This window comes from Salmo salar, chromosome 09, assembly GCF_965601325.2.
Source record: "Salmo salar chromosome 09, fSalSal1, whole genome shotgun sequence".
Taxonomy (NCBI): Eukaryota; Metazoa; Chordata; class Actinopteri; order Salmoniformes; family Salmonidae; genus Salmo; species Salmo salar.
The window spans coordinates 31150254-31174916 of record NC_138299.1 but is presented as its reverse complement, the minus strand read 5'-3'; the positions used below and the strand labels follow the sequence as shown (position 1 = coordinate 31174916).

General features: G+C 43.5%; 2 protein-coding genes and 1 pseudogene across 2 annotated transcripts; 2 read left to right on the top strand and 1 right to left on the bottom strand.

The window, feature by feature from the left end:
- LOC145857939 (mitochondrial ribonuclease P catalytic subunit-like) overlaps positions 1–14502 on the top strand; it is a 28945-nt pseudogene extending 14443 nt beyond the window's left edge.
- Positions 14503–15010: 508 nt separating this feature from the next.
- Positions 15011–17496, top strand: LOC106611176 (proteasome subunit alpha type-6). Its single transcript, XM_014211118.3, has 7 exons — positions 15011–15210; positions 15651–15745; positions 15845–15926; positions 16045–16200; positions 16709–16887; positions 16988–17082; positions 17289–17496. Exons 1-7 carry the CDS (start codon positions 15135–15137, stop codon positions 17344–17346), a joined length of 741 nt encoding a protein of 246 aa, XP_014066593.3. The 5' UTR covers positions 15011–15134; the 3' UTR covers positions 17347–17496.
- Positions 17497–19940: 2444 nt separating this feature from the next.
- nfkbiab (nuclear factor of kappa light polypeptide gene enhancer in B-cells inhibitor, alpha b) lies at positions 19941–22918 on the bottom strand. The gene is made up of 6 exons (XM_014211117.3): positions 22623–22918; positions 21725–21830; positions 21367–21580; positions 21082–21170; positions 20668–20928; positions 19941–20428 (listed from the first exon to the last, which is right to left on the bottom strand). Exons 1-6 carry the CDS (start codon positions 22868–22870, stop codon positions 20384–20386), a joined length of 963 nt encoding a protein of 320 aa, XP_014066592.1. The 5' UTR covers positions 22871–22918; the 3' UTR covers positions 19941–20383.
- Between the last annotated feature and the right edge of the window lie 1745 nt (positions 22919–24663).

The following is a 24663-nucleotide window of genomic DNA, read 5'->3' as shown; positions in this document are numbered from 1 at the left end:
GTGCGCTGAATACAACAGGTGTAGACCTTACAGTGAAATGCTTACTTACAGGCTCTAACCAATAGTGCAAAAAGGGTATTATGGAACTAGACTGGAGATTCATTGTATCAGACTCCATCAAACAAACAACATCTAGGCACCAGTCACGTGACCCTACAACCTCTGAGAATTCCCAGTTCTTCTAGTTCCATTGTGCTCCCTCAACTCTCCATGACAACTGCTTTTGCTGCAGGGAGTAGATAGCAACACAACAAGCTGTGTTAATAAGGTAGAGGTGAAGTAAATGTGAAAGTAACCTCGTCCCAAGCCTATTGGTCAACTAGATGTTAACATCCTGCTTTTATCACAGAGGCCTGTATATGAACACTTAATGAATATGAATGTCTATGGCCTGAAACAGGGCCCGAACATTTCTTGTCTTCTGAATGTTATTTATTTCAGATCTTTCTCCCTTCTGCACAAAAGGGATTCCCCAAATATTCTTCCCCTTTCCATTCTATACATATGTCTCACTGCAATGCTGTTAATAATAAAAGTAATAATAATAATAATTTATTACATTTGCAAAGTGATTTTTATTATACAGAATAATCTCGTAGTGCATAATATAAAAAATGTAAACCAAATGGAAAATTTAAAAAAAGGACACCCCTAGACAGAGCAACTGACACAATTCACACAGCTGACGCTACAAGGGACAAGTTACTAGCTTTAGTCAAATAAGCTACAATTCTTTCTAGAACTATTATCTGCATTTTTTATTCTCAAAGGTACAGTACAATCAAGCAGTTGGAGCCTACTTGAAGAATGGTTAGTATTTTGCAAGGGTATACAGTACTGTTGTTCTGGTGGACTTTGAGGTTTGTGTTGGGGTGTGGCGGGGGATTTCTCAGGCTATTTGTATCGCAGAGACAAAGAAGTGAAAGTAGTGGGCTGTTCCCATGGCTACAGTATTGTATAATAGACACTTATACAACATGATTTGTTTAACAATGAATGGACCCTGCAGTGTCCTACTGTAATCTCCTGTGTGTAGGCTGCAGTTGGTCAGTCTCGTTGCATTCTCTGGAAACAGGAGGAAAACATTTGCATATACATGTGATGAAATCCTTTTTTTTAAAGAAACATTTTAGTTCAGCAAAATACTTTAGATTTAGACATGTATGACCAGTATTTACCAACCTCCTACCAATGAAATGTATCTCTATTTCCAATGCAGCAGTGACGGCAACACGAAAGACCTATGCATGCATACATACAGTGTACATTTTTTTACATTTTAGTCATTTAGCAGACGCTCTTATCCAGAGCGACTTACAGTAGTGAATGCATACATTTCATACATTTTTTTTTTCCTCTCCGTACTGGTCCCCCGTGGGAATCAAACCCACAACCCTGGCGTTGCAAACACCATGCTCTACCAACTGAGCCACACGGGACCATGTGTACAATGTACATAATAGACAGACATGTAGAGGTGTGGCCTGGAGTTGGCATGTGGTCCAGCCAGAAATTCCCCCACTGTACTGTGTACTGCCAGACTCATATCTGGAGCCAGTCCAGGTTCCCATTGAAATGGAAACAAGAAAAGAAAAACATGACAAAAAAAGGGAAGGTCTGTCTGTCAAGTTCAGTAAATATTGAGCAAGTCTTGCCCTGTTACTAAAATTCGTCCTTGTTGTGTACAGTCAGGCATGCAACGTGCACTGGTGCTTGTGACTTTCAATAATGTTTTTGTCATGAAGTGATAATGTTCCAGCATGTGAATCCCCCCACTCCCCCTTTATATTTCACGTAAGATTTTCATATTTGATAGCTGTGAGACATTTAAATGCATCATAAAAATTTCAATATTACATATGATATGCACTTGACATGCACAAACATTTAAAATGGAAGCACAAAGCATTTCACCAAATATTTAAACCAGTAGCTTGGGTAACCAAATGTTTCTCCCTCTCCTAGGAGCTGGAAAGCTTCAAGAACTTTGTCAAGTGGAAGCCGGCCTTTGACATGGTCATAGATGGTTTCAGCGTTGCCAACATGGGCATCAAAGGGAACCAGTCGCAGATGGTGAGTGCTCTGCCAGATCTCTCATATCTGCTGGTGTGAATCCAGAATATATAATTGTCATGAGTTAAGGCAAGGCCTTGTCTATTTTCTTAAGGCAGCGACCTGCCAAACTCAATGGAACAACAATCTGAGCAAGATGGAACGAAATGTTCCGAGCCTAGGTTGGCACTGTTGATCTGACCATAAGATCTGACCCATAAGGTTGAGATGTGTTATTGATGTGGCTTCTGCAGTGCAATTAGACTGCACCTGATGGAATCTCCAAGTCCCAGCCCTGCCCTCTCCTGCCATGCCCTGCCCAGCCCTCTCCTTCCATGCCTTCTCCTTCCCTTCTCTCTCCTTCACTGCCCTCTCTACAGTAGCTATTAGAACATAATGAACACCCACAGCTGGTGTTACCATTTCCAGTTGGCGAGGCAACAGCTCATGTTAGTGTGTTCAGGTTCATGCTGACTCACTGTTACTCTTCCTCTGTCTTCCAAACTAAGCAAACCACAGTCCGTGTCACTCAAAAGCAATCTCAAAAGGCAATGGGTGGATTTCCTTAATCTGGATTTTCTACTACTTGAGTGGTCGAGCATCAGTCATCATCATTAAACCAAATACTCTCAAACATCAGTTTGGTTGAATCTGTGAAAGAAAAGTACTTGTTGATTTTCCAATATAATGACTAAGGCTGAAATTCTGTGAATATTACCTAATTCCTAGTTACAGAATGTAAAGGGTGCCTATTCTGTATTTGTGACTCAGTACAATTAAGTAATTCTGAATAGAATGTACTGTATGTACAGTATGTCTCCACCATCTCTCCTTTTGCCACTAGGGGGTAATATGGAGCACAGCCACACCAGCAGATATAGATGAATAGATTAACATTAAGATCACTTTATCGGTCAGTTGCACATAAGGTCCAACCAAAATGTAATTTCCGCTTTTAACCTAACCCCTCAGGAAGACACACATACATATACAGGTTTAGAAGAGGTGCAAGTGGCAGCCTCACTGGACGCCCAAGGAGCTGTTGTTGTGGGGGGTTAAGTGCCTTGCTCAAGAGCACAACTGCAGACAATAGCATCTAGGGTATCTAACCATTAGGCTACCTGCCTCCCCCTCGGATAGACCCCTCGGATAGAGCCAAATACAAATATCCTGAAAGGGAACGTCTTGAATTCCATTGAAGTGACTTAGTTGTAATGACAGTCTTCCCCCACTTGAGACACAGTGGAGATGGCATTGTCACAGCTGCAGGGTGATGTGGGAGGCTGTTGTTTAGATTGGATCCTGTGGGAAAGATGGGTATATATTTTTTCATAGCCTAACCATACTCTGTGGGTTTCTATCCGTAAGCAGAACCCTCAGTCACCACAGAGTCTGACCACACGGTGTGAATAATGACATTCCTTTTCCTCCCTCCAACTCCACACAACTGTGTGGCATTATTGTTTCTCTGACAGGTGAAGTGAGCAGGAGGGGCTGTGGCCTCAGGTCACTGACTGCATAGAGTAGATATTAATCCCCTGCTTTCAAATAAATAACATTTTTGTATAATCGCAGCACAGAGAGTTTTGTTTCAGCACACCTACAGGCCCTGATGCCTTATTGAGGGGGTTTCCTCTCCGGTTCTCACATGACTAACATCAGTATTTCAAGTGTGTGTGTGTGGGGTAAACTTCCATCCCAGTTATGAGCTAAAGGCCACATCTCCCTAACCCACGCGTCTGCAGCCTCAACCACATCGGACAACTAGACATGTAGGAGTTTTTTTGTGTGTAAAACCATGAATCTACTATTAACAGATATTTGCAATAAGCAATGAATTTTAATATAGAAATCATTGTGTAATTAAATCATTATTCTGGGTTTATTTTTTTTCCATCTTCCTCTTCTTGCTAGAAGAGAGAATGAGAAACTAAAACGGATACAACAATGAGGTGAGAAATATAAATTACTTCAGGTTACAGCTAAAAGTTCATGGCTCTTGTCTCACGCTTTACTTGTTAAAGCTTACACCTGCTGCTCCAAGCTCACTTCCCTAATGATGAGTTAGCAGAAAACAGCCACACCCACCGGCTGTTCCCAGGTCAACATTTCCTCATCTAGAGTGGACAGAGAAGAGAAGAGGGTGAGGGTGTGATTAAAAGGGATTGATTAGGGCTGTTGCGGTGACCAAATTACTGCAACACCTGCGGTCCTGAGTCATGAACCCAGTAAAATTCTAAGTGACCGTTGAACCATGGTAATCTCCTTTTATGCACTCTGGACATGCATTAGTAGTACTCAACTCGCTAACAATCACTCAGGGGTCTATTGTCCCTCTAACCTCTCTGACATCAATGCAAACGCAATCGAAAATCACATCAAACACTTCCAGTTCCAGTCAAAAGTTTGGACACACCTACTCATTCAAGGGTTTTTCTTTATTTGTACTATTTTTTACATTGTAGAATAATAGTGAAGACATCAACACTATGAAGTAACTCATATGGAATCATGTTGTAACCAAAAAAGTATAATTTATATATACACTGCTCAAAAAAATAAAGGGAACACTTAAACAACACAATGTAACTCCAAGTCAATCACACTTCTGTGAAATCAAACTGTCCACTTAGGAAGCAACACTGATTGACAATAAATTTCACATGCTGTTGTGCAAATGGAATAGACAACAGGTGGAAATTATAGGCAATTAGCAAGACACCCCCAATAAAGGAGTGGTTCAGCAGGTGGGGACCACAGACCACTTCTCAGTTCCTATGCTTCCTGGCTGATGTTTTGGTCACTTTTGAATGCTGGCGGTGCTTTCACTCTAGTGGTAGCATGAGACGGAGTCTACAACCCACACAAGTGGCTCAGGAAGTGTAGCTCATCCAGGATGGCACATCAATGCGAGCTGTGGCAAGAAGGTTTGCTGTGTCTGTCAGCGTAGTGTCCAGAGCATGGAGGTGCTACCAGGAGACAGGCCAGTACATCAGGAGACGTGGAGGAGGCCGTTGGAGGGCAACAACCCAGCAGCAGGACCGCTACCTCCGCCTTTGTGCAAGGAGGAGCAGGAGAAGCACTGCCAGAGCCCTGAAAAATGACCTCTAGCAGGCCACAAATGTGCATGTGTCTGCTCAAACGGTCAGAAACAGACTCCATGAGGGTGGTATGAGGGCCCGACGTCCACAGGTGGGGGTTGTGCTTACAGCCCAACACCGTGCAGGACGTTTGGCATTTGCCAGAGAACACCAAGATTGGCAAATTCGCCACTGGCGCCCTGTGCTCTTCACAGATGAATGCAGGTTCACACTGAGCATGTGACAGACGTGACAGAGTCTGGAGACACCGTGGAGAACGTTCTGCTGCCTGCAACATCCTCCAGCATGACCGGTTTGGCGGTGGGTCAGTCATGGTGTGGGGTGGCATTTCTTTGGGGGGCCGCACAGCCCTCCATGTGCTCGCCAGAGGTAGCCTGACTGCCATTAGGTACCGAGACGAGATCCTCAGACCCCTTGTGAGACCATATGCTGGTGCGGTTGGCCCTGGGTTCCTCCTAATGCAAGACAATGCTAGACCTCTTGTGGCTGGAGTGTGTCAGCAGTTCCTGCAAGAGGAAGGCATTGATGCTATGGACTGGCCCACCCGTTCCCCAGACCTGAATCCAATTGAGCACATCTGTGACATCATGTCTCGCTCCATCCACCAACGCCACGTTGCACCACAGACTGTCCAGGAGTTGGCGGATGCTTTAGTCCAGGTCTTGGAGGAGATCCCTCAGGAGACCATCCGCCACCTCATCAGGAGCATGCCCAGGCGTTGTAGGGAGGTCATACAGGCACGTGGAGGCCACACACACTACTGAGCCTCCTTTTGACTTGTTTTAAGGACATTACATCAAAGTTGGATCAGCCTGTAGTGTGGTTTTCCACTTTAATTTTGAGTGTGACTCCAAATCCAGACCTCCATGGGTTGATAAATTGGATTTCCATTGATTATTTTTGTGTGGTTTTGTTGTCAGCACATTCAACTATGTAAAGAAAAGAGTATTTAATAAGATTATTTCTTTCTTTCAGATCTAGGATGTGTTGTTTAAGTGTTCCCTTTATTTTTTTGAGCAGTATATTTTATATTTTTCAAAGTAGCCACCCTTTGCCTTGATGACAGCTTTGCACGCTCTTGGCATTCTTTCAACCAGCTTCACCTGGAATGCTTTTCCAACAGTTCTGACGGAGTTCCCACATATGCTGAGCACTTGTTGGCTGCTTTTCCTTCACTCTGCGGTCCAACTCATCCCAAACCATGTCAATTGGGTTGAGGTCAGGTGATTGTGGAGGCCAGGTCATCTGATGCAGCACTCCATCACTCTCCTTCTTGGTCAAATAGCCCTTACACAGCCTGGAGGTGTGTTGGGTCATTGTCCTGTTGAAAAACAAATGATAGTCCCACTAAGCGCAACCAGATGGGATGGCGTATTTCTATCACACCATAACACCTCCTCCTCCATGCTTCATGGTGGGAACCAAACATGCGGAGATCATCTGTTCACCTACTCTGCATCTCACAAAGACACGGCGATTGGAACCAAAAATCTAAAATTTGGACTCATCAGACCAAAGGACAGATTTCCACTGGTCTAATGTCCATTGCTCGTGTTTCTTGGCCCAAGCAAGTCTCTTCTTCTTATTGGTGTCCTTTAGTATTGGTTTCTTTGCAGCAATTCGACCACGAAGGGCTGATTCACAGAGTCTCCTCTGAACAGTTGATGTTGAGATGTGTCTGTTAATTGAACTCTGTGAAGCATTTATTTGGGCTGCAATTTCTGCGGCTGGTAACTCTAGTGAACTTATCCTCTGCAGCAGACGTAACTCTGGGTCTTCCTTTCCTGTGGCGGTCCTCATGAGAGCCAGTTTCATCATAGTGCTTGATGGTTTTTGAAATTCTGGAAATGTTCCGTATTGACTGACCTTTATGTCTTAAAAGTAATGATGGACTGTCATTTCTCTTTGTCTATATGAGCTGTTCTTGCCATAATATTAGCTTGATCTTTTACCAAATAGGGCTATCTTCTGTATACCAGCCCTACCTTGTCACAACACAACTGATTGGCTCAAATAAATTCCACAAATTAACTTTTAACAAGGCACATCTGTTAATTTAAATGCATTCCAGGTGACTAACTTGTGAAGCTGGTTAAGAGAATGCCAAGAGAGTGCAATGAAATGGACAGCACTTTCAGAGGTGACGATTAATTCCAAACACCCATATGCATATTAGACCTTATACATAGGCCTAAAGTAATGATGGACTGAGTATATTCAGAAATGTTTCATACCCTTTGACTTTTTCCACATTTTGTTACGTTACAGCCTTATTCTAAAATGTATTACATAATTTTTTTCCCTCATCAATCTACACACAATACCCCATAATGACAAAGCGAAAACAGGCTTTTAGAAAATTTAGAAAATGTATTAAAAATAAAAACTGAAATACCTTATTTACATAAGTATTCAGACCATTTGCTATGAGACTCGAAATTGAGCTCAGGCACATCCTGTTTCCATTGATCATCCTTGGGATGTTTCTACAACTTGATTGGAGTCCACCTGTGGTAAATTAAATTGATTCGGCATGATTTGGAAAGGCACACACCTGTCTATGTAAGGTCCCACAGTTGACAGTGCATGTCAGAGCAAAAACCAAATCATAAGGTTGAAGGAATTGTCCGTAGAGCTCAGAGACAGGATTGTGTCGAGGCACAGATCTGGGGAAGGGTATCAAAACATTTTTGCAGCATTGAACGCCATCATTCTTTAATTTATTATTTTTAGGTTACACCCTTTTTCTCCCCAATTTTGTGATATCCAATTGCGATCCAATTACGATCTTGTCTCATCGCTGCAACTCCCCAACGGGCTCGGGAGAAGCGAAGGTCGAGTCATGCGTCCTCCGAAACGTGACCCTCCAAACCGCACTTCTTAACACCCGCCCACTTAACCCGGTAGTCAGCCACACCAATGTGTCGGAGAAGACACCGTCCAACTGACGACCGAAGCCAGCCTGCAGGTGCCCATCCAAACCCTTCCCTAACCCAGGTGAAGCTGGGCAAATTGTGCACCGCCCTATCGGACCCCCGGTCACAGCCGGTTGTGACACAGCCTGGGATCGAACCCGGGTTTTTAGTGAGGTGAAGGTTCAACAGAATAGGTGGAATGAATACACCCCTAATCACACGCTAACGGTTCACTTTCATAGCAGCCACATAAAAACAGCATGATCACTTTGCTCATTGTAGGCCTATATATAATTACTTCTCGCAACTATCTATTCAGTCTCCTCCTCACCTTTTCCCTTCACTTGCACAACACATCAGCTGTCTGTGACCAGGTGAAAAAACCTTTCCAAGCCAAAACTTCATATCTTGACCACTAACCGTTACACACAGCCTACATCGTTGTCACATCATAGTCAACTAGAACTACTAATAAACCCGCTAAAATCATACAGTACAGTGTACAGTCAGAAATCAGTTTAGCAGTTACACTGGCTGGCATTAATAAAATACATTAATAAAACCAAAATTGTATTAATACATTAATAAAACCAAATGCTTACCTTGACTTGGAAGAGTTCCAGTGACCAAAGCTTATGATTTCAGTACTAGATTAATTCTATGATCCTTTGATTTGGTGGACAAAATGTCAGTTTATGCTGCAAGAGCTCTGATAGGTTGGAGGATGTCCTCCGGAAGTTGTCATAATTTCTATGTAAGTCTATGGAAGGGGGTGAGAACCATAAGCCTCCTAGGTTTTGTATTGAAGTCAATGTGACCAGAGGAGAACGGAAGCTAGCTGTCCTCCGGCTACACCATGGTGCTCCCCTACAGAATACTGCTGAGGCAACTGTAGACAATTGCAAAACAAAAATATAAACACAACATGCAACAATTTAAACGATTTTACTGAGTTACAGTTCATATAAATGTCGTTGGAAGAAATGGCAGCAGTTTTACGGGCGCCTAACCAATTGTGCTATTATGTGTTTTTTTCGCGCTATTTGTAACTTATTTTGTACATAGTATTTTATGCAACCGTATCTTACGGCAAAAAAGGGCTTCTGGATATCAGGACAGCAATCACTCACCTCGGATTAGACAAAGATTTTGTCTTCAACAAGCAGGATATACTGCTAACACCCGACAAGGTCAACATCCCCGTTATTGGCAAGAGAAAGAGACGCAGGTACAGAGGACACAGAGCGGGGTTCCTCGTAAGGATCCGCAGAAGGCGAGTGGGAAAGCCGCCGTTACCGTTAATATTAATCGCCAATGTACAATCATTGGACAATAAATTAGACGAGGTACGATCACGAATATCCTACCAGCGGGATATCAAAAACGATAAAATCTTATGTTTCACGGAATCGTGACTGAATGATGACATGGATATTCTGTTTATTTACCACCACAGATGGATGCTGGCACTAAGACCACACTAAGACCGCACTTATAAGGAAATAAGCAAACAGGAAATCGAGCACCCAGAGGCAGCACTCCTAGTGGCCGGAGACTTTAATGCAGGGAAACTTAAATCAGTTTTACCTAATCTCTATCAACATGTTAAATTCGCAACCCGAAGGAAAAAATTGTAGATCACCTGTACTCCACACACAGAGACGCGTACAAAGCTCTCCCTCGCCCTCCATTTGGTAAATCCGACCACAACTCTATCCTCCTGATTCCTGCTAACAAGCAAAAATGAAAGCATGAAGCACCAGTGACTCGGTCTATAAAAAAGTGGTCAGATGAAGCAGATGCTAAACTACAGGACTGTTTTGCTATCCAAAGTGGAACATGTTCCGGGATTCTTCCGATTGCACTGAGGAGTACACCACTTCAGTCACTGGCTTTATCAATAAGTGCATCGAGGACGTCGTCCCCACAGTGACTGTACGTACATACGCCAACCAGAAGCCATGAATTACAGGCAACATTCACACTGAGCAAAAGGGAAGAGCTGCCGCTTTCAAGGTGCGGGACTCTAACCCGGAAGCTTATAAGAAATCCTGCTATGCCCTCCGACGAACCATCAAACAGGCAAAGCGCCAATACAGGGCTAAGATTGAATCGTACTACACCGGCTCCGACAGTCGTCTTATGTGGCAGGGCTTGCAAACTATTACAGACTACAAAGGGCAGCACAGCCGCGAGAGCTGCCCAGTGACACAAGCCTACCAGACGAACTAAATCACTTCTATGCTCACTTCGAACCAAGCGACACTGAGGCATGCATGAGAGCATCAGCTGTTCTGGATGACTGTGTAATCCCGCTCTCTGTAGCCAATGTGAGTAAGACCTTTAAACAGGTCAACATTCACAAGGCCGCAGGGATAGACTGATTAACAGGATGTGTGCTCTGGGCATGTGCTGACCAACTGGCAGGTGTCTTTATTGACATTTTCAACATGTCCCCGATTGAGTCTGAAATACCAACATGTTTAAAGCAGACCACCATAGTCCCTGTGCCCAAGAACACTAGGGCAACCTGCCTGAATGACTACAGACCCGTAGCACTCACGTCTGTAGCCATGAAGTGCTTCGAAAGGTTGGTAATGGCTCACATAAACACCATTATCCCAGAAACCTTAGACCCACTCCAATTTGCATACTGCCCAAACAGATCCACAGATGATGCAATCTCTATTGCACTCCACACTACCCTTTCCCACCTGGACAAAAGGAACACCTATGTGAGAATGCTATTCATTGACTACAGCTCAGCATTCAACACCATAGTACCCTCAAAGCTCATCACTAAGCTAAGGACCCTGGGACTAAACACCTCCCTCTGCAACTGGATCCTGGACTTCCTGACGGGCCGCCCCCAGGTGGTGAGGGTAGGTAGCATCATATCTGCCACACTGATCCTCAACACTGGAGCCCCCAGGGGTGCGTGCTCAGTCCCTTCCTGTACTCCCTGTTCACCCACGACTGCATGGCCAGGCACGACTCCAACACCATCATTAAGTTTGCAGAAGACATAACAGTGGCAGGCCTGATCACTGACAACGACGAGACAGCCTATAGGGAGGAGGTCAGAGACCTGGCCGGGTGGTGCCAGAATAACAACCTATCCCTCAACGTAACCAAGACTAAGGAGATGATTGTGGACTACAGGAAAAGGAGGACCGAGTACGCCCCCATTCTCATCGACGGGGCTGTAGTGGAGCAGGTTGGGAGCTTCAAGTTCTTTGGTGTCCACATCACCAACAAACTAGAATGTACACCATGACAATAAATCCATTAAACACAGCAAGACAGTCGTGAAGAGGGCACGACAAAGCCTTTTCCCCCTCAGGAAACTAAAAAGATTTGGCATGGGTCCTCAGATCCTCAAAAGGTTCTACAGCTGCAACATCGAGAGCATCTTGACTGGTTGCATCACTGTCTAGTACGGCAACTGCTCGGCCTCCGACCGCAAGGCACTACAGAGGGTAGTGTGTACGTTCCAGTACTACACTGGGGCTCAGCTGCCTGCCAACCAGGACCTCTACACCAGGTGGTGTCAGAGGAAGGCCCTAACAATTGTCAAAGACCCCAGCCACCCCAGTCATAGACTGTTCTCTCTACTAACGCACGGCAAGAGGTACCGGAGCGCCAAGTCTAGGAATAAAAGGCTTCTCAACAGCTTTTACCCCCAAGCCATAAGACTCCTGAACAGGTAATCAAATGGCTACCCGGACTATTTGCATTGTGCCCCCCCAACCCCTCTTTTACGCTGCTGCTACCCTCTGTTTAGCATATATGCATAGTCACTTTAACTATACATTAATGTACATACTACCTCAATTAGCCCGACTAACCGGTGCCCCCACACATTGGCTACCCGGACTATCTGCATTGTGCCCCCCCCCAACCCCTCTTTTACGCTGCTGCTACCCTCTGTTTAGCATATATGCATAGTCACTTTAACTATACATTCATGTACATACTACCTCAATTAGCCCGACTAACCGGTGCCCCCACACATTGGCTACCCGGACTATCTGCATTGTGTCCCGCCACCCACCACCCCCCAACCCCTCTTTTACGCTACTGCTACTCTCTGTTTATCATATTTGCATAGTCACTTTAACCATACCTACATGTACATACTACCTCAATTAGCCAGACTAACCGGTGCCTGTATGTAGCCTCGCTACTGTTATAGCTTCGCCACGGTTATTTTTCACTGTCTTTTTACTGTTGTTTTTTTATTTCTTTACTAATCTATTGTTCACCTAATACCTATTTTTTACTTAAAAATTCCACTGTTGGTTAGTAAGCATTTCACTGTAAGGTCTACATCTGTTGTATTCGGCGCACGTGACAAATAAAGTTTGATTTGATTTGATATAAGGAAATCAGTCAATTGAAATAAATTCATGAGGCCCTAATTTCACATGACTGGGCAGGGGCGCAGCCATGGGTGTTGCCTGGGAAGGCATAAGGCTACCCACTCACTGGGGAGCCAGGCCCTGCCAATCAAAATTCATTTTTCCCTTCAAAAGGGCTTCATTACGGACAGAAATACTCCTCAGTTTCATCAGCTGTTTGGGTGGCTGGTCTCAGACGATCCCGAATGTGAAGAAGCCGGATGTGGAGGTCTTGGGCTTGCATGGTTACACATGGTCTGCGGTTGTGAGGCAGGTTGGACCTACTGCCAAATTCTCGAAAACAACGTTTCAGGCGGCTTATGTTAGAGAAATTAACATTAAATTATCTGGAAACAGTTCTGGTGGACAGTCAGCATGCTAACATTATGCTAAAATGCAGTCAGCATGCTAATTGCACGCTCCCTCAAATCTTGAGACATCTGTAGCATTGTGTTGTGTGACAAAACTTCACAATTTTAGAGTGGCCTTTTATTGTTGCCAGCACAAAGTGCACTTGTGTAATGATCATGCTGTTTTATCAGCTTCTTGATATGTCACACCTGTCACTAACAGGAATGTAAAGAATTCTGTGCTTAAAATGTGAGAAATGTGCTTTTTGTGTGTATGCAAAATTTCAGGGATTTTTTATTTCAGCTCATGAAAATAGGACCAACACTTTACATGTTGAGTTTATATTTTATTTCAGTATAAAAATTATGTTTTTAAAAAAATATTTGTCTATTTTTATTTCTATGAAATTTTTGTCAAAAGTCGAAAATATGCAATATCCTGTAGAAAAGAACTCCCATCATCATCACCTCTGAGTAGGGTTGTCCAGGAACTCCAACTGTTTTTTTTTGGAAAACCAGGGAAATTTGGGAAAGTTACTGGATTTTTGCAACCCTACCTGAGTAAACCAATAGTTAATACCAAAAAAAGCCAAAACAATGGTTAAGCATTGAGATAATTAATTTCTCTACAGCTGATGTAGGCCGTCATCATAAATAAGAATTTGTTCTTAACTGACCTGCATAGTTAAATAAAGTTTCAAAAATAATAATATGTGTCAATTGTCACAGACTCAACCAGGGAAATTCCCTACAGAGGAAGTGAATGAAGGTATTAACACATGACGGACTGAGTATTCATCCCAATGGGCGAATGCATTGTTCTTTCATTCATAAAAATCTTACATTACAGGGATAGGAGAATGTTCACCCTAAATGCAATGCATTATATTGGCTAACCTTTGTTGATCTTCTAAAAGCAAAATAATGTTTATTAAGGCTGGCATGCAACAAACATTCTGTTAAAATTTGCAAAGAAATTAGTAGTCCTTTTAAATACATTGTGTTCTGTTTGGTTCCTAATTAAAAGGACCATGGTGTGACATAAGTGATGATGGCTAAATGTCTTTGTGTTTACATGCAGCTCCTGGTGGTGGTGTCAGAGCTGGAGCGACAGGGCCTGGTCATTCTGGTCCTGTGGAGGAAGCACATGCAGCGGCCCTCACTCAGCTGGGACAGACATGACATGAGCCTGGTCCAGCAGAAGGCCCACTGCTTTTTCACTGACATGTGAGTTCAGCTGTATACTCTGTCTTACAAACTCAGTCCTATATCTTTACAAACCAAAGCTTTCTGGAGGATCATATTAGGCAACGCAGTATTAGAAAGGTGTTCTTAATGTTTTGTCCACTCTGTGTATTTGTGTGCAATACATTGTGTATTCTTTGGGTTTGTTTGGATCTTGACACCGCTGGTTGTTTGACAGTTCTGAGGATGACCCTTTCCTTCTGTATGTCACACTGCACTCTGGGAACCACTGTAACTTTGAGCCGGGACCTGATGCGGGACCACAAGGCCTGCCTGCCCGATGGTGCTACTCGACGCCTCTTCTTCAAGTGGCAGAGAGGGCACTAGCTGGTGCTGAGCAGTTACACTCCAGGAAAGAGGGTACAATTCCAGGTGAGAGTAAAAGAGAGATGGAGCTTGCTTATTTATTACAAATCAATGCATAAATTCATGTTGTCTATATGAGGACCTAAAAGGAACATTGTGCGCCGCCCTATCGCACAGGGATACAGCCTGGATTTGAACCAGGGTGTCTGTAGTGATGTCTCTAGCACTGAGATGCAGTGCCTTAGACTGCTGTGCCACTCAGGAGCCACAAATAAATAAATACATGGCATGCGTGTGTTTGAGGTTATTATAATTCTTGTGGTGTTCTGTTACTTTTTTTCAGAGGATATCAAGTTATGACACCATTGTCCAGACAAATGGAGGCTCCTGTCACATCCACTATGATGAGAATGGGGCAGAGAGATATACTTATTTAGTTCCCCAGAAGTGGCTTTGATTCACCAGGGAAAAATAAGGCACCTGCTTCTGTTTGCTCTTCACAAACTGTAAAATACAGTGTTCCTTAATGAAACTATATAACGTGAAAAAATTATAAAAGAAAGACGCAATCACTTTGAGTCCTAGATTATATATAAAAAAAAGCATTCATCAAACCAGTGTGAGTAAACTACGCCCCTTCTTCGTTTGACCCAAACAGGAATCTACTGTTCCCGAGAACTACTTCCGGGGGTCATTGCCGTGCATCGTTTTTTCCCTGAGCGGTTCTATTTTCAGTTTCAACTTTTATACATATTTACCAACAAAATGTCCCGAGGGTCGAGTGCAGGATTTGACCGACATATTACCATCTTCTCTCCAGAGGGCAGACTCTACCAAGTCGGTTAGTATGGGATCGTTATGAAGAAAAAAAAAATACTAACTTGCGCAGTCATCACCGGTAGCAAACTAACGTAAGCTAGTAACTTAGCTAGCTACTAATGTTAAGGAACATGTTACTTAAGTTAAGCATATTATCTCTAGCTAGCTGTTTAATTATGTCAGTGAACGAATAAAGTATGTTAACATTGTCAGATCCTAACGCGTAAGTAATTGATTATACTTGCTAACTTGTAGGTAATCAATTAGCTAGTTAGCCAGCTAAGTAGCTATCCTAGCTAACGTTAAAATTCAACAGTTCCTGCTGCGCTTGAAATTTGTTAACTTAAGAACTACTCGTGTCACGTTATTTGACAGAAGTTGCCGCTTTGAATCTGTTATCTCTCCCATAAACAACAGTCTGGAGTGATACATAATTTTTTACTGTTGTGTTTATTTCCCCAGAATATGCATTCAAGGCTATCAATCAAGGTGGCCTTACCTCATTAGCTATCCGAGGACAAGACTGTGCAGTTGTCGTCACACAGAAGAAAGTTCCAGTAAGAACACCATTCATGACTTATTCATTGCTCTGTTATCAATATGCTTATGCGATGTTACAGGCTGTAATGAGATGTACTCTTCAATCTCTCCCACAGGACAAGCTTCTTGATGCCTCCACAGTCACACACCTATTCAAAATCACAGAAAACATTGGCTGTGTCATGTCCGGAATGACAGGTGGGAAATATTTTATGTTGAAATATCCAATACACACTGAAGATTAACTTAACTTAATGGAGTGTATTAATTAATTTCTGTAATAATGACAAATAATAACCGATTCATTTGTCTTCAGCTGACAGCAAGTCTCAAGTCCAGAGAGCTCGCTACGAAGCAGCCAACTGGAAGTACAAGTACGGCTATGAGATCCCAGTGGACATGCTGTGTAAGAGGATGGCTGACATCTCTCAGGTGTACACACAGAACGCTGAGATGAGACCTCTGGGTTGCTGTAAGTGTTACAAATCTGTTTAAAAATAATAATAATCTTGGACTATAAGTGGTTTCAAATTATTGGAGGTGAACCAAACCTGCTGGTTTAAAATTAACAGTACGGCTGTTGTTCCTCACTAATAAAAACGTCAGGACAGCAGAGTCCCTGCCCATCTTATGAAAACGTCTGAAACCCTACCTTTTCAAAGAGTATCTTAAATAAGACATCTGTCTTATCCCCCCTCCCCCTAAAAAAACTGCACTTTTCCTACTTGCACTGACATTGCTGATAACTTCTTTATTGAAGAAAAATGTACTTACTATGACTGCGATATGTGGTTCTCACCTAGCTATCTTAATATGAATGCACTAACTGTAAGTCACTCTGGATAAGAGCGTCTGCTAAATGACTAAAATGTAGATTTATTTTTTGGGGGGAAATGCAGAGTAAGGAAGTTGCATTCTTAGCTAAGATGTTTTGGCCTTTGATCTCACTTAATGCATTGTTTTTTTATCCATTGTTGCAGGCATGATAGTGATTGGTGTGGATGAGGAGTGTGGTCCCCAGGTGTATAAGTGTGACCCTGCAGGATACTACTGTGGCTTCAAGGCCACCGCTGCTGGGGTCAAACAGACAGAGGCCACCACCTTCCTGGAGAAAAAGGTCAAGAAAAAACTGGACTGGACCTTTGCGCAAACAATCGAGGTAAAATACCATACCCCTTGGCGTGTAGAATAATAAAACCTAAATCAGCAAACTAGTCCCGATTTGAAGTAGTTTGAGTTTCATCCTCTTCTGTTTACAGACTGCGATAACTTGTTTGTCTACGGTACTGTCCATTGACTTCAAGCCCTCCGAGCTAGAGATCGGTGTCATTACAACGGAAGACCCTAAATTCAGGTGAGTCTCCATGGGAATTGTTTAATAGTGATGGAACTTTTCGAAGCTTGGTGCAGAAAAGAACATAGGAAGTCATAAGTGTAAATAGAAATGTAATCTGAAATGTAATCTTTTTTTGTATGTCGTGTAAACACCAAGTATACACTGGACAGATAGGTTATGTACAAAGAACCAGGCAGAATCAGTATTTCTCTCTCCATTTGCAGGATCCTGACAGAGACCGAGATCGATGTCCACCTTGTGTCCCTGTCAGAGCGAGATTGAGTGTTTCCATGTGTTCCAGTCTAGAGGGGAGACTACCCTAGATATATGACAGAGAACACTACCGCTGATCTTCAGAACGAAAGCCCCGACTTCTTTTTTGCTGTACATTTACGCTGTTCAATTAAAGAGAATGTTTTCGAGAAACTCAAATCCTGGTAGGTTTTCTTTCCCCATACAGATATGGTGCATAGATCCAAAGCCTTATGCTGACTGTTATTTGACACCATGATTGTGTGTGTGCTATAGAAATTCCTGAATGTCTTATTTCCTCCTTATTTTCCTTCAAAGGCAAGTGGATTCAGATCTTTTGAAATAAATTGTCCACACAGCTCAGCACATTAGTGATGCAATACAATAATATTTGAAAGTTGAGCAATGGGATTGAAGATCCCCTTATTCCCTGTTCTAGACTGCTGGATGTACAGCATTCTTGAAGTGGTTGTAAGCATATGTGCATTATAAACTTGATACTCACATCCACAAATGTCTTATCAAAGACAACTCTGATTTTTAGCAATCACCTAAAATGGAATTACCTCATCTTCAATGATGACATTTTCATAAGTATGCATCCTGTTTCCATTCATTGTCCTTGATGTTTCAACAACTTGATTAGAGTCCACCTGTGGTCAATTCAATTGAATGGGCATGATTTGGAAAGGCACACATCTTTCTATGCAAGGTCCCACAGTTGACAGTGCATGTCAGAGCAAAAACCAAGACATGAGGTCGAAGGAATTGTCCGTAGAGCTCTGAGACTTGGTCAGGGAGGTGACCAAGAACCCAATGGTCACTCTGATGGAGCTCCGGAGTTCCTCTGTGGAGATTGGAGAACCTTCCAGAAGGGGAACTATCTCTGCCGCACTCCACCAATCAGGCCTTTATGGTAGAGTGGCCAGACGGAAGCCACTCCTCAGTAAAAGGCACATGACAGCCTCCTTGGAGTTTGCCAAAAAGCACCTAAAGGACCCTCAGACCATGAGAAACAATATTATCTGGTCTGATGAAACCAAGATTTAACTCATTGGCCTGAATACCAAGTGTCACGTCTGGAAGAAACCTTGCACCATCCCTACGGTGAAGCATGGTGGTGGCAGAATCATGCTGTGATGTTTTTCAGGGACTGGGAGACTAGTCAGGATCGAGGGAAAGATGAACGGTGCAAAGTACAGAGAAAACCTGCTCCAGGGCGTTCAGGACCTCAGACTGGGGCAAAGGTTTACCTTCCAACTGGACAATGACCTTAAGCACACAGCCAAGACAATGCAGGAGTGAGTTCGGGACAAGTCTCTGAATGTCCTTGAGTGGCCCAGCCAGAGCCCAGACTTGAAGCAGATCGAACATCTCTGGAGAGACCTGAAAATAGCTGTGCAGCGACACTCCCCATCCAACCTGACAAAGCTTGAAGAGGATCTGCAGAGAAGAATGGGAGAAACTCCCCAAATACAGGTGTGCCAAGCTTGTAGCGTCATACCCAAGGAGACTCAAGGCTGTAATTGCTGCCAAAGGTGCTTTAACAATGTACTGAGTAAAGGGTCTGAATACTGAAGTAAATGTGATATTTCAGGGGGTTTTTATATTTGAAAAAAATACTAAAAACCTGTTTTTGCTTGGTCATGGGGAATTGTGTAGGTTGATGAAGAAAAAAATGATTTAGTCAATTTTTGAATAAGTCTGTAATGTAACAAAATGTGGAGAAAGTCAAGGGGGCTGAATAATTTCCAAATGCACTGTATATTCCCCTTCATGAAGACGGTCTGGATTTTCCATCCGAAGGCTTTGTCATTTCTCCTTGTCATGCCGAGTCATATGAGCTTCTCTTATTCCCCCTCGGGACTCTTTTCTGAATGGCCTGGCTGTCCCTCTTGTGTTTCCTGATCACTTCAGGCTTTGAGGGAGCATGCTATGACTAAATAATTTGCCTTCACCTGCAGAGGTTTCTTTGAGAATGCACCACTGAAAAGTAGACCGACAAGGCAAAATGACTAATCTTTGTAGTATGAAAATCAGAAGCTCCGTGGTAGGATTCCCATGAGCTTTTAAGCTTGTACTTATACGCATGACAATAACCACACTGACAATAGTCTCAGAGTTCTACCAGACTGTTTGTACACACACACACAGGTAATCAAAGTTACTGTATATCCCTCATCACATGACTTTAATCACAGTAAACATCTGAGAGTTCCTCATGTCTGGGAAGCTCTGACTCCCCAGGGAAATTGTTCACTGCTGCCAGTCTTGGCCCCACCCTTACAGGAAATGCCAGTGTCCTCGGCTATAATAACATTACAAATGACCCATACAAGTCTATGGATAGATGGTACAGCTCATCATATGGCTGTAACACATTCACAAGCCTGATAGACCAGCGTCTTGGGACTTGAGTCCCTTATTCTGTTCAGGCATTTGTGATGTGCCATTTTATCTGCATAATAGTGTGTTCGTCTTGAACAATGACCTTTCAGCATATGTGTAATTTATTTAACATAATTGCATGATTCAGTCTCGTAAAGAAATATGACTGAAGTTCTGAAAAATTACCATATTTTTTCATCAATCTCCAACAGATGGAAAAACACCAGAAATCAAGGCAATGTTAAATATGTATTGTTTTAATTTACTGGAGTGTGTGGCTTGCTTTACCTTTCCACAAACAATGGAAAGCATTTACAATAGTCAAACTTTACGTATTTAAAAATATAAATCTTTGTATTCACATCCATTTACAATATAATACATGTAGGTGTTATTACATCGTTGGTTGGATGTATGCTGTGATAATGAGTCTCTTTCAGAGCCATAAAGACTTATTTATTGGCATCCATTTTGTTTATTTGGCATCTTCTCAGTGGTTCACACTGTCCATCATCACTTTGTCAGTCTGTTGTACCCCTGCTGTACCAGTCTTCTGCCATCCTCTACCTCAGGTTGGCACCACTTCGGCATGCGACTGTACCAAAGCTAAAGCCTGTGCACAGATGAGCTTCTGTCTCTGCCTGTACTACTGTTCTTTGGAGGTTCTGTGGTCTATTTTCTAATGGCACCCATTCCATTGAACGTCATCATACCAACATGTCACCTGCGAAAGGAAAGGAGAAGGTGGATTAGAACCAAAGTTCACTCATGACTATCTAAAACGTCTAATCTGCTGGGTTCACTCATGACATACAGCTAGATATGCTGAACCGTTTTCCCAGTTTAGTATCACTTCAGAACTATATGGCAAAACCCTATACCCTATGTAAGCAATCACACACAGTAGCGATGTGTCACACTCACAGTCCAAATAAACTCACATCAGAGTTAAGTCACACTCACCACTTCATCATCAGACTGTCCCTCCTCTTCCTCACTGTCCTCAGACTCACTGTCTGGCAGTTCTCTCAGCTCCTGAGCCGTCAGCTCATACAGTTCCCTTTCGATGGAGGCGTTCTGGCGTCCGTAGGTCAAGTGGTACGGCGTGTGACCGCCATAGGTCAGGCTGTTGACATTCGCCCCTTTACTGACCAGGAGCAGCACCAAGTCCAGGTTCTGTAGGTCAACAGCCAGGTGGAGAGGGCTGCGGCCATTGCACTGCTCCTGGAACACCAAGGGACAAATAAGTACCAAATAAGTTAACGGAAAATACACAGCATTTGGATGCTTTTTATTAAATGTGCACGGCATTATAGTCAAATGAGTGGACTATTGTGAAGGTAGGGTTGAAGAAAGACTAAGTTGTTGCATGCATACCTGTGCATCGATGTCAGCGCCGAGATCAACAAGGCTCTCCACTAGCGAGAGGAAGCCATGGATAGAGACCAGATGCAAACAGTTCTGACCTGAAACAGAGAGCAGAGGAAGACCAATGGTCAGAGAAAAAGGATAACACTTTACATTAAGCTGCCCTTATACCTGTGTAGTAACTGTAATTACTGCAGTTGTTAAACATTATTAGGTAATTGCTTAGTTTCAGTATGGCCACAGGTTCCCTACCAGCTGAAACAAGTAACAGAAAATAGACTAGACCCTTCTTACCACTGTAGTTTGGCGTGGCCATGATGGCTGGGAGCTGGGTAGAGCAGCCCTGGGTCTGGGTGAGGACACTGAAGCAGGTGAGAGAGCCCTTCCTGCAGGCGATGTGAAGGGCTGTGTTGCCACTGTCGTCCACTAGCGTGGGGTCACAGCCAGCCTTCAGGAGACGCTCCACTATCTCAGCCTGCTCTGTGATCACTGCCAGGTGGAGAGGAGTCTATGGGGGAGGAGGGATTTGGTTAGGAACTGGAAGTATGGGTCTCACACAGAAAAACTTTATTGTAAGTGTGCATCTACTTCACTCTCTCGTACATACACATACACCTTGTATTCTACCTATGCAGGTTTTAGCTGTATTTACCTGTCTCTGGTAGTTATGTTGATTGAGGAAAGGCTCATTGCATGACAGCTCTATCATCTTCCTTGCACAGTCCTTGGCTTCATGGATAATGGCAAGGTGGAGAAGCCTGCATAGATTTAAAAAGAAGTAAGAAAAAAAGGATGTATTATTTAACTGCTCAGATTACTCAACAAAATAAATGAATATGACATGTAGGGGTTTAAAATGTAGAATGAGAAAACGGCAGCACTTCATAGACTTCACACTTTTTCCCCCTCAAGCTATTTCTACTAGTGGTGGCTTGACGCACTGGCATACGTTGCAGCGCGTGGTTTCTGGCACGAGGCCTGGGACTTTCCCGGCTGGGGCAGTGTGAGCGCCGCCCATTTGACCCCCGGCCATAGTACATTCCGTTCTGATAGCCTTTTGTTTACGTACAGTCCACAATGACCATAATAATCACTCTGACTGTAACTCCCCCCAATACCTTCCTTGTGCATTGTTTAGAGGCTGCTTTGCATGCAAATGCTAACAATAACTGTTGCACACTGGAAGGCACCCACAATTGCGCAAAAATTACTCAACTACAAAAATAAGCGTACATTTGTTTTTATATTGTCACATTCACCGGATAGGTGCAGTGAAATGTATTGTATGCCATAGTAGTAAGGCGCCCCTGAAGCAAATTAGAGTTAAGTGCCTTGCTCAAGGGCACATCGATTGATTTTCACCTTGTCGGCTCGGATATTCAAACCAGGACCCTTAGGTGAACTGCCCAACGCTCTAACCGTTAGGTTACCTATATAGCCTAAAAATAACAATAATAATGCATTATTTATAGTAGACTTGGTGTAACTATCTTCTGACATGGAAAAAAAACTTGAATGTCCACAGATGGTATTATAGTTTCTCAACTTACGTGTCTCCATCCTCTGAAACTTGTTCCTTCCACGGTTCATTGCCGCATTCGTCTCTCTGCGGTGGGGGACAATCCACACGAAGACGCTCGAGCTCACAGGCGACAACTTTATATTCCTCATCTTTGAGAGAGTCGAGGCCACTGTCCAGCCGCTCTTCATTGAAAGATTTAACTTTCCCATCCTTAGAATGTCGACCATCAGTGTTACAATCCATGTGGTTGAGGATTCTCGTTCGATGAAGGTCCATTGACACTGGCTTCTGTGTTTGTTGTAATTCAGAACTTTACATACACCAGCATTAAATTATAGCAGTGCCCGAGGGGGAGGAGTCAACACAGGGTGGGGGATTTCCAGGCGGATTGCACTGTCACATATTTCAATTCTGCATTTTCATTATTGTGGCCGTTTATCCAACATGAAACGAACCCCCTTAAAAAAAACAACATATTAGGTTTATGTTAGAACACTGCAGAGGGCATTTGAAGTTTTGAGAAATGTGCATAATCCTACATAAATGCAAATAATAGCCTAAATAAAATCAAGACTATTCACTCATTTAGTTGATTAAAAGTAAGCAAAATATAATTTTGCCTGATTATAGTGCATGGCGTTGGCTACTTGCAGAATAGATCATATAGCCTATTGGCTGAGTAGGCCTGTCAATACATTTTATTTTGTCAAATATTTTATCTCTCTGTACAATGATAGGCCTAATGAGACAGAACTGCATTACAATTAGAAAACTCCTGTCTGCTTAGAGTGCATCCAGAAAGTATTTGGACCACTTTACTTTTTCAACATTTTGTTGTGTTACAGCCTTATTCTAATTATAATTTTTTTTAATCTCCTCATCAATCTACACACAATACCCCATTATGACAAAGCAAAAACAGGTTTTTATAATGTTTGCATGTATTAAAAAAAAGAACTGAAATACAAATCACATAAGTATTCAGACCGTTTACTCAGTACTTTGTTGAAGCACCTCTTCTCTGCAGATCCTCTCAAGCCCTGTCAGGTTGGATGGGGAGCGTCGCTGCAAAGCTATTTTCAGGTCTCCCCAGAGATGTTCGATCGGGTTCCAGTCCAGGCTCTGGCTGGGCCACTCAAGGACATCCAGAGACTTGTCCCGAAGCCACTCCTGCTTTGTCTTGGCTGTGTGCTTAGGGTCATTGTCCAGTTGGAAGGTGAACCTTCGCCCCAGTCTGAGGTACTGTCACGTTCTTGGAAATGAGCGGACCAAGGCGCAGTGTGAGTATAGTTCCACATATTTATTTAAGTGAAACTAACAAAACAAAATAACAAAACTTACAAAGACCGCTCTTCAGGGCGAGTGCGAGGAGCAGGCACAGGACGTACCAAACTGGGGAGGCGCACTGGAGGCCTGATGCGTGGGGCCGGCGCAGGTTGCACTGGACTGGTGACACGCTCTTCTGGGCGAGTGCGAGGAGGAGGCACAGGACGTACCGGACTGGGGAGGCGCACTGGAGGCCAGATGCGTGGAGCCGACACAGGTTTCACCAGACTGCTAACCGGATCTTCTGGTCGAATGTTGAGCAGAACACACTTGCACAACATCTCTCTCCCCAACTTCTCCATTGCCTCCCTGACAGTCTCTGGCTCTTCCCGCGGCTCAGCCACCAGCTCCATGTGCCCCCCCCCCAAAAAATATCTTGGGGTTTCTGTGGCCGTGGTCTGACGACACGCTCCTCCAGAGTTCACCATTCGGGCTCTGGCACTCTCCTCGGCTCGACCGGCCACCCCTTGTGCCCATCCCCCCAAAAATCTTGGGGTTGTCCTTGGGCTTTCTGTGGCCGCGAACCCTGGCGTCGTCGCTGTCCTCCATTATTACCTTCTGTCTGCCGCCAAGGAAGGGTTTTGCATCCACCCATCACTTCTTCCCATGTCCAAAACTCCTTTACCTGGTGAACACGCTGCTTGGTCCTGGTTTGGTGGGATATTCTGTCACGTTCTTGGAAATGAGCAGACCAAGGCGCAGCGTGAGTATAGTTCCACATATTTATTTAAGTGAAACTAACA